Source organism: Lineus longissimus, chromosome 5 (genome assembly GCF_910592395.1).
Source record: "Lineus longissimus chromosome 5, tnLinLong1.2, whole genome shotgun sequence".
Classification (NCBI taxonomy): Eukaryota; Metazoa; Nemertea; class Pilidiophora; order Heteronemertea; family Lineidae; genus Lineus; species Lineus longissimus.
Window position 1 is genome coordinate 12,681,941 of NC_088312.1, and position 10,504 is coordinate 12,692,444.

Here is a 10,504-nt window from a genome sequence, read left to right on the forward strand (position 1 = left end):
TAGGGACCAACCACATGTTAACTAGATATTATACACACGCTCGTTGTCACTTTGTTTGGTTAGACAATGGGTTGGCACCATCTTGAATCATGTGTAAATTGTTGACCTACCACAAATAAGTAGATGAATCAGACCCTTCCGTTTTCCATGTTTTTAAAAATGTCACGTGGTTTTTCATCATTCATAACGCAACCAAGTAAACCTGGTAATGAATGGAAATGGTGCTTGATAAAAACCTGTTAGACAATCGAATAGCACCAATTTTTAAGTTGAGTCATGCGTGGATTGTTGACCTACCACAAAAAACGACGAGGATGAATAACTTGGACACTCGTTTTCCGTTGTTTTCATTGACACCATGTATCGTAACGAAACCACGTAAACTTGAATAAATGAGCGGAAAGAGTAGTGCGCATCATTACTTACAGCTCATGTACGAAAATAAATCATCATATTATTACGTCTATACATGTATCATTACTTATCATAACGTTCAGAAACACGGGATGGTAAATGGCCTAACTCCAATGAGTGATGAAATGAAGTTAGGAACTTCTAATTTACCGTCGCGTGGTGCGGCTCATTATCATAATGCAACTTCGGAAACTGAGCAGCGCCACTGTTGGCACTGAGATGAACTACAATGAGAGATATGCACGTGGGTGCGTGCTGCAGCTGTCAAACTTTGAAATATGTCGTCGGAGGCGGATTTGGGGATTTTTCACTCAACCCTTTGCCGATCAACGCCTTCAATAAAGTGTGTTTGTGCTTCTAATTGCTGCTTATTTTTTAATTCGAACTTGGACAGCAAAGACTGAGGGGCAATTAAGACTGAGAGAGTCGTGCTTGGTGACTGCGCATTGCCTCCTCCTTTCCAGTGAAACTTGATGGAGGATGGTAATACTACATGTACTTCATAGGGCAGCCTTTTGTACCATTCTTCTCAACTGCTCATGGGACAAAACAAGAGCAGTCATGGTGATAAGCCTGTTGAGATGAGCCCTCAATTAATAGTGCATTACTAAACATCAGCTTCAAAGAGGACAAATTTAGCTTCAAGGGGACACAACAGCCAGCTCCTGTCCTTAATTGTATTTTAATCGGCCAAAAACTCCAAATAATTCCGTAAGGGTTAATTCCTCCAACCGATGTGCTTTAACACGTGCTTTTGAGACCACGTGCTTGATGTAAATATCAACAAACCCTCTCAATGGTCAATTGCTTCGGTAATCATCGGAGATTTCCGAACCGCTCCACGCGACTAACCTGGAAGTTGCGCTATAATTGGTGTACCATGTTGACAGCCAGCGCCACGTAGCGGTGTCCGCAGTTACGTGGTAGCCCATTGATTTGATAAGGTTATCTCGAGCAGATAGTTTAACAGCTGTGAAGAACCGGATAACCGGCCCGGGTTTTCAGTTACATGTAATTCACTGAGATTGGAAAAATATTTATGTTGATCTAAACGTCATCGGGGGTTCTTTGTACATTTCTAATTAAGGTGAAACTGGTCGACCGATTGTGCTGTTTCGTTTCAACAAAGATGGGTGACAGTGTCAGTGATGCGGTTCAGAATGGGTCTCCTCAAGAAAGGTCTCCGTCCACGACCAGGGATCTGGTCTACCAACAGAAGACGCGAGGAATCGACGTGCTAAGGGACCCACAGACTAATAAGGTACGTTGTTTGCTTACCCCGAGGAATTTTCTTCTGGCTTATGATTGCAGGCAGCCCCTCCAACATGTCCAAGCCCCGCGAAATTCGTTTGACCGTGGCACAACGTTGCGCATGACGCAAGGTTTCGCTTCAAAAGGCCTTTTAGCTGAACAGATACGAAGTCGGAGTCTTAAAAGCTGCTCTTTATTCAAATAACTTCAGTTAATTTTCTGCCCCCCCCCTCCCACACCACCACCACCACCACCATCCATTTGCAACAGGATGGAATATAATGCCTGTTTCGTCGTCTTACTTTAGCTCCGAGATGTGGAGGGGTGGAGTTGATTATATACAGCAAGCTAATCTGGTACCAGTTAAAAATTTCATAATCATGCCGCGTCAATTCAGATTAGCGGATAGACCCGTACAAGCAACTCAGTTGGAGACAAAGCCTATGTTGACAAAAGGCTTTATGATATTAAAAGAGTAAATGCAATCTGTCTATTCCGTGACATTGTTTTCTTATATCTGTGTGATAGGGCTTGCATGCAAATCGCAGGCCTGATCACTTCAAATGGATAATGCCCTTACAATTGTTTACCCAGTTGTTTCGTCATTAGGCATAATACTTATATTTGTCAAATAATTCACTACTAAGTTGATAAATAAGAAATTTGAACCTTTGTTCAACTCGATCAAGTTTTCGTAGACATCCGAAACCGAAAAATTACGTCTTTTAGGGAATAGTTTTTATCAAGAATTGTAGTCTTAATTGATTCTTGGTTATAATGCCCTATAAACGCCGTTATTTGATAACTATATACCAAGTGCATGATTATTCACAAAACAGTCCTGCCATTGCAATATTATATAGAACGTTTTAATCATATATCCGCGATTCCTAATCAAAGTTATGTAACGTCATCTGATGATGAGAAGACTTGGGGTCATGCACAGGCCATACTTAACTCTTTCCCTGCCACAGCTATTTTTAATTAATATCCCCCAGTTTGCCACGATTTCACTATTTTTACCAGATTTTCAATAATTTTTTTAAAAAAAACAAAAAGACATATATCCTTGAAACCTGTTTGATGTTCTTTGTTTTAACTTACTCTTTCACCTACGAATCAGTTGTACTGCTTTTTTCCATGGTAGTCATTGAAACAATCACCTTTGCAGAGGGGTACTTTGCAAGTTTTGCTTCTATTAGCAGGAAACATGTGGTTTTTCCCGCCAGTTTCACTTGATGAAGTAACGAAATGCATGCATAGAATGAGCAGACCATCGTCTGCATGGAAGCCTAACACATCAAACCATTTCCAGGTTCAGTACCGACATGACCTCTGGTGTTATGACGGAAAACTAATAATTTCGTTCTGGAACGAGTTTGGCAGGAAACGGGTGGGAAGTTGCAGTCGTTCTAGAACGAGTTTGGCAGGCAAAGAGTTAATGTTGTTAACGATAGAATTTTACTCTAATCACTTGAATATATGCAACAAGTAAAGTTTAGAGATTGATCAAATAGCCTATGTGCTCTGATCCGGCAGACAAGATATCGGAAAAACACGAAAACACCCCGAAAGACTCATTAAAACTGAACCAAAATCATGAACAGTGCACCGGAGACCGACACAGTTATCAGTAGATATAACAATGGGATAGGCGTTTGTGTGGTCATGGTCGAGAGCGTTCAGTTTTTTTTGGCCGGAGAAAATCATCTCGTGCTGAGCTGGTGACTCGGACCGATCACTCTAGTCGGCTGTCTTATTATATCTAACATGTTTGTAATGATAACTTGACACTGGTCACATGGTAAAAATCCCCAACACATTCAATTGGCAATTCGTGGGGTTATCGCCAAGCACGATTAAACCACGTTGGCATCGCCATGGTCCGACAGGGCGATAAAATGTGGTACGACAATTCACCTGATTGATCCGCCAGTTATTGACCTCCTCGGCCTTGACCTTTTATTGATACTTCAATTCCAATGTCTAGCCAATTCGATTTAGTTCGTTCACACTAAAATAATAGGCCCATGCCCATTATAACGTACACGTATTTGCGAGGAGCTTTTTTATTTGTGTGGTGGTGTGAGGGGGGGGGGGGGGTAAAGGGGAGGACGTAAATCTTTTTAACGGCCTAAGGGTCGTTCATTTCAGCACGTAGGCTACGCATTGGAGGGGATGAGGGGTTTGTAACTTCAAGGCGTGGGTCTATTTTGCGTACGCTTACGTACAGGTGTGTGTCCTGAGGTGTGAAAAGTGGTTTCAACTTTTTTACTCGCCGTGACGAAAATCTGGTTAGAGTAGAGTAAACAACGGTTTACAGTTTTCAGAAGGTTATCAAAGGAACAATAATTTTACCGAACATTATTTTATTGTATAAAACATGACGAATAGACTGTGGCATTCACCAGTGACCACCAGCTGTTCGATCTTTTTGAGGAGTAGTAAGAAATTTAAAAAAGAATTGACCACTTCGAAACGCCGCCATCAAGCCCCCAAGGTGGCGCGTCCCGCTACCACTCCACGTGTACGTTTCCTTCGTCGATGACTGTCCTGTGTGGATGATGAATATAAACCATTTCTCTTTTGCGCTTATGACAGGGCATGGCATTCTCATTACGAGAACGGCAGATCATGGGTATACATGGCCTCCTCCCACCATTCGTAACCGACCAGGATACACAGGTGTCACGTGTCTTGGCCAACTTCCGCCGCTGGGACAATGACCTTGACCGCTACATCTACGTGATGGGGCTACAGGATCGGAATGAAAAGCTGTTTTACCGGACTCTGATGGAACATGTGGAGGTCATGATGCCAGTGGTTTATACTCCAACTGTTGGACTTGCTTGCCAGAAATATGGACTCATATACAGGAAACCAAGGTCAGGACGAACCCGATTTCATGGCGAAAACAAATATTATTTGTGTGAATGATTCCTGAATGAATTCGGTTCTGTTGTAAAAGAAAGAACAGTCAACCAGATCTATACTAAAGTCAAGGCTGTAGTATAGTTACCACTCGGGCACGAATCAGAATGACGCTAAAATCAGCGTACATTACCTGACCTCATAAAGGTGAAAAGGGAATATTTGGAAAAGACACGAGACGAAGTATTTGAAGGCATGATATACAAAGGTAAAACACGTAGAGAAAGAGGAATACCTGCTCCTATCCTTCTGAACAAAGATCGTTGATGAAACAAGCAAGAAACACCCTTGAGATGACCTAAATGCATTAATTGATGGTACAATGTAGTTGGTGATGATTGCCCTTGCGTTTTCGTGAAACGACTGTGCCTTTTAAAAATCTTGGTGTGTCTTAGTGAGTCTTCATAACATCCGCTTCACTGTTCCTCTTATTCATATTCCAGGGGTCTTTTCATCACAATTCACGACAAAGGTCATATATACGAAATATTATGTAACTGGCCGGAACACGATGTTAGGGTAAGGAGACATGCAACTTTCAACTCTCCTTTAGTATTTCCAGACCGTGGGAACAGTAAAACATAGCGTGCTGTTTCGGCAATTGGGTCCCCCAAAGCATTTAGTGTCAGTGGCAGTTGTGAAAAAGAGGGATGAAGAGTTAAGAAACCATTTAAGATATCTTGCATGTGCTTTTCCCTGAGGGGGGATGGCATGTGCTTTTAGTTAGGGGAGTCACAAAAAAATGTGTTTTTGACTATACATGTAGTTGTGGCCGAAGAAGTGTATCCTTCGCCTTTGATGAAGCGCTTTTATTTGCGTGGTATGTTCCATGCTGGTTCGAAAAACAAAGATGATTCCGATTTTAACATTTATTCAAACCTAAATAGGTTATAAATTGTCGTCTCTTCATCCTAGGTGTTGTTCGCCAAAGTAGGACACAGGGCTACAAAAAGAGCCTCTAAAAAGGATGACATAACGTTTATATTCCAACGTAAATAATCCAGTCTCTTCTATAGGCTATTGTGGTGACTGACGGACAGCGGATTTTAGGTCTCGGGGATCTCGGGGCCTATGGTATGGGTATCCCAGTTGGTAAACTCGCCCTCTACACGGCCCTTGCTGGAATCAAGCCACAGCACTGCCTTCCAATCGTGCTTGATGTTGGAACAAATAACAAGGTAAACTATGTGATATTTAACCCTAACGGACCAATTGTTAGTTGTTCAAATGTCGTTAGCTCTGTCTAACTCAGTCATTAGTCTTAGAATCGAAATCTGAAAGGAAAGCACTGTTCGAACGTAAACGTAATCGTTAAGGGTATCATGAATTTTGTACTTTTGACAGCTAGGCCAGGTGAGCAAGCAAGCTTCAGTAAATTAGATAAGTGTCATTGCCCAGAGGTTACCACAACAACATTTGGTGTTGACCAATAACGTCAGTTTTTACAGTCCCAAAAATTGGTCCAGTGACTTAAAATGACATGAACAAGACAACAAACATCACACATTTTGTTTTGAATTGGAAGATACATGAATAAATGCTTTGTCATTATCATACTTCTAGTTACAACTCATTGTTTCAGCCGTTTATTCGTGTCAAATTGTTTTACAAGATTCCTGGTACTTTATTTTCGCACCATGGATTTCTGAAAAAAACAATAGCAGGTAGAGCAGCTTAGCAGCTGAATAAGCGCTATAAGACATGGACATTATTATTAGTATTATCATTATGTTGCGCTACTTCTATCTGCCATTCGCCCCTAAAAGCAAATTTTATCGCCAACATTGCTGTTTCCAGACACTGCTTGAAGACCCCATGTATATTGGTTTGCGGCAGCCTCGGGTGGAGGGCGACGAGTATGATGACTTCATTGATGAATTCATGGAAGCGACCATTCGAAGGTAAACATTCTATAGCTATTAACACCGTGGCGAGGGGAGAGGCCTTCATCTAGCGACTGTGGTTTTGGAGAGGGGCATTGCCGCGAATGAAGAAGCACACTTTTGCCAAATCATGGATGATGGCGCACGATGCCACTTAGACAGTCGTTAGTGCCAGCTAACAGAGCCAGCACAAACGTTAAAACCATAGTACGGGCACCGCTTGTTCAACAAGTTTTATATACCATATAAACGCCGGCGCTAACTGACCTTACTTGGTATTCAGTCCAAGGGCTTAAACTGAAGGAGACATCAGAAAAGCAAGTTAACGCCAACGTTACTTTTGAACGAATTAGGCCCGCATTTCGCGACACGTTTGTTTTTAAAACATCCAACAGCCATTGAAAACACCCATTTAAAGATTTGTTGATGTTCTATCAATAAAGCACTTTCGTTTAAGGTATGGCCAGGACACATTAGTGCAATTTGAAGACTTTGGTAACCACAATGCATTCAGGTTACTTGAGAGATACCGGGACAAGTATTGCACATTTAACGACGATATACAAGGTATGCGGTTCAACCCAATAACATCAGGAAACCGGTCCTGTGTCAACGACCAAACCAAAGTGTCTCATCATAGAACAGCTGATCGTTTCTGTAGTTCAATGACGGATGGGTCGTGTTTTGGTAGTAATTACGATCGTCGATCGCTGGTCATCTATTCGTTGATTCGGACATATTCAAGCGTCTGTGGGCGATCATTGAATAGCAGAGAAATACAGTAGAACCTCTCTAGTAAGGACACCCTCGAGACTGACAAGTGCTGTCCTTGATAGAGAGGTGTCCTGATTAGAGAGGTCAAATTGAATGGAAACCATCACTTTGGGACCAAAACTAGTATCCTTAATATGAGAGACGTTGTCCATAATAGAGAGGTGTCCGCTAAGGGAGGTTCCACAGTACATCATTATGCGACTACATTGTTCTCTTCTGCTGAACACTACTATATATTTCTGGTGGAGACATTTCGCCGCAGGATTAATATTCATTTTTGCACACCCTGGTTCGTTGCAAAGATTGTACACGGCGTAATCCCCTGGTGCGGATCGGATTGGAAAATATCTTTCAGTCATCTGTCAGATGGATTTCCATTATTGCAGGCGCACCTGCTTTACGAAGACAGCATGTTTAGACAAATCACAACAAATATACACATCTTGCAGTACATATCTCATACACATAATTCTGAGGTAACATCATTCATGACGCAAGTGGTTTGGTGCAGTGGGGTCCGGCCGGGTTTGATTTGGGACCGTATGTATATAAACGGACTTGTATTATTATATACTTGATGCGACTAACATTTCCAGGAACAGCTGCTGTTGCATTAGCAGGAATCCTGGCCAGTCTGCGGATTACTGAGAAAAAACTATCCGAAAACACATTTGTTTTCTTTGGTGCTGGAGAGGTGAGATACTATGACTTAAGTTTACCGGGTTTACGCACTTTCGCCTGCTCCGCACGAATGGCTGCGGCGAATATTGCAACATGTGTGAGGGATCAGTGTCAGCAAGTTCGTCTAAATTCCGCTAGCCCACACATTTCATCAACATGATTTAGGATGATAAATCTCTTTGCTCCGCTGTGAAAGAGGTTTTTATTCCAAAGCGTGTTTGCACATTACCTTAATGAACACGCCTAATCAGAGTCTTTCAAATAAATTGATAGACTCTGGCCTAATAAAAAAAAGATGGTGCATTGCTTAATATTTGTGTACACGTACTTATGGCTTTAAACATGTTAACGTAACACTGACCAATACTTTCAGGCTTCAATCGGCATAGCAAAACTTGTAGTGATGGCGATGGAGGACGAAGGGACGTCCGCAGAAGATGCTATGAGTAAAATATGGCTGGTCGATTCCAAGGGACTCGTAACGAAGAATCGGCCGAGCGGCGGACTCAATTCCGAGAAAGAGATATTTGCCAAACCTCACGAAAATATCGATACTCTTGTTGACGTTGTGAAGAAGTTAAAACCAAGTGTTCTGATAGGTAAGTTGTCGTCGTCCTGGTTCATCAACTCCTTCGACAGTAATTTCAACCGCGATATATTTTATGGCCCCAAGCCTTTGCAAAATATTTCTAATCAGGATATGACGTCTTGTAATTGCCGCCAATGTTGGATTTCACACCTTGCCTTGAATCCTTTATACAATTCAATTTGCTCATCTTGCTAGTGCCCATGAGACTGTAACAGATATAAAGACATATAATACAATAATTCAAGATAAAAACAATGAAAAAGATATATAAAGACAACATGTTATTTAACGTACTGTCACTACTGGTACATACGTGTCTGCACCGGTCGTTTTACTGTTTGGTATTTTGCTACTAGTTCAATTTTATGTCGGAATTCGTTGCTAATTGTATGCGAATTGATCCCATGTCTTTTCAGGCGCGGCAGCAGTGGGTGCTGCATTCACTGACGAGATTATCCAGTTGATGGCATCCAATAACAAACGACCGGTTATCTTTGCTCTAAGTAATCCAACCAGTAAAGCAGAATGTACAGCCGAACAAGCCTACACTCAATCAGAGGTATACCGCTATCTCTTTGTCCCAACTCCCAACCAAGCTGGGCTATGTTTATGTTATCATACTTTTAACGTGTCACTTTCAGAGCGAGTCGCTATCAATTAGCTTACAAAGAGCGGTCTGCCTAGGATCAACGACCGTCTCTTTCTACTACCAAGCTAGGCAACGGACATGCCTCGGGATGAGTGACATGATGCGTCATATAAAAAGTGACAAGTAACTTCGCGAATCGGATGTAAACCCATTCCTATCTGCAAAGTATGATGGCATTTCGATTTGGGTTTTTTTCTCGAAAGTTTGAAAGCATTTACCACACTAAGAATAAGATCTCTGTGGTGTTTTGATCCTCTTGCTCCGAATACTCGAAATTGGATGTAATCGCGATATTTTTGTATACATGTAGTTTATCCATGGCCAATTCCGTGATGAGATCATAATCTTCGAATATAAAAACAAATCATCAACATTTCATAACTGAACTTTGCAATTGATTTTTACTGTTAACTACCCTCTCCTCATATCTTGCTAGGGTCGAGCAGTTTTCGCCAGTGGCTCTCCATTCCACCCAGTCGAATATAAAGGCAAAACCTACCATACGGGACAAGGCAACAACTCCTACATTTTCCCGGGTGTAGCGCTTGGAGTCATCCTTTGCGGAGTGCGACATATACCGGAAGACATTTTTCTAAGATCAGCACAGGTGAGAATCACGTGGTGTATGCTGATGACTTCAGCACATAATTCAGGCCGAATTACGCAATGACATATCATTATAAATACATTATAATCGAGGTAAATGTTCTCTCTGCCATCAGAGGTTGCAGAGAATTTAAGAATTCCCGATCTGGTTATAACTTGCGCATAAACTACAATATCAAGGACCCTGATTTCCCTTGTCCGCAATGTTTGTTCGTCATGTGGTGTGAGATTTGGGGGTAAACAGTTTTTAATTATAACTATCCGCGAGTGCGTTCCAAGGTGTTCGACTGTACCAGAGCACGATTCGACTACGGCCAAATCTTCCATTTCGACAAATAAAAATCGTGTTTTGTCCATTTCAGGCACTTGCTGACCAAGTGACGAAGAATGACCTAAGTGAAGGTCGCGTGTACCCGCCCCTGTCCGCCGTGCAAGACGTTTCAGTCAAGATAGCCGTCAATATAGCAGACTTTGTGTATGAGATGGGCATGGCAGCACGTTACCCAGAACCGAAGGACAAAGAGCAATTTATACGCTCACAGCTCTATTCTACAGATTATGAACAGTTTGTTCCCAAACTTTATGATTGGCCGGGGCAGAAATCCTGTCTTTGATTGGACGATATACATGTGTACATTATAGTCGAATGTGATTGGTGGTAATCTATATAATAATACTGGAAGGGAGATTTCGCGGGAAATGAAATTGTAAACAAACACATGTGTG

At 41.8% G+C, this 10,504-nt stretch overlaps 1 protein-coding gene across 1 annotated transcript; it reads left to right on the forward strand.

Moving 5' to 3' along the window:
- Positions 1–1,610: 1,610 nt before the first annotated feature.
- Positions 1,611–10,392, forward strand: LOC135487840 (NADP-dependent malic enzyme-like). The gene is made up of 11 exons (XM_064771942.1): positions 1,611–1,675; positions 4,267–4,550; positions 5,040–5,115; positions 5,613–5,774; positions 6,394–6,497; positions 6,937–7,046; positions 7,850–7,947; positions 8,308–8,533; positions 8,940–9,082; positions 9,609–9,779; positions 10,141–10,392. Exons 2-11 carry the CDS (start codon positions 4,270–4,272, stop codon positions 10,390–10,392), a joined length of 1,623 nt encoding a protein of 540 aa, XP_064628012.1. The 5' UTR covers positions 1,611–1,675; positions 4,267–4,269.
- Positions 10,393–10,504: the final 112 nt, after the last annotated feature.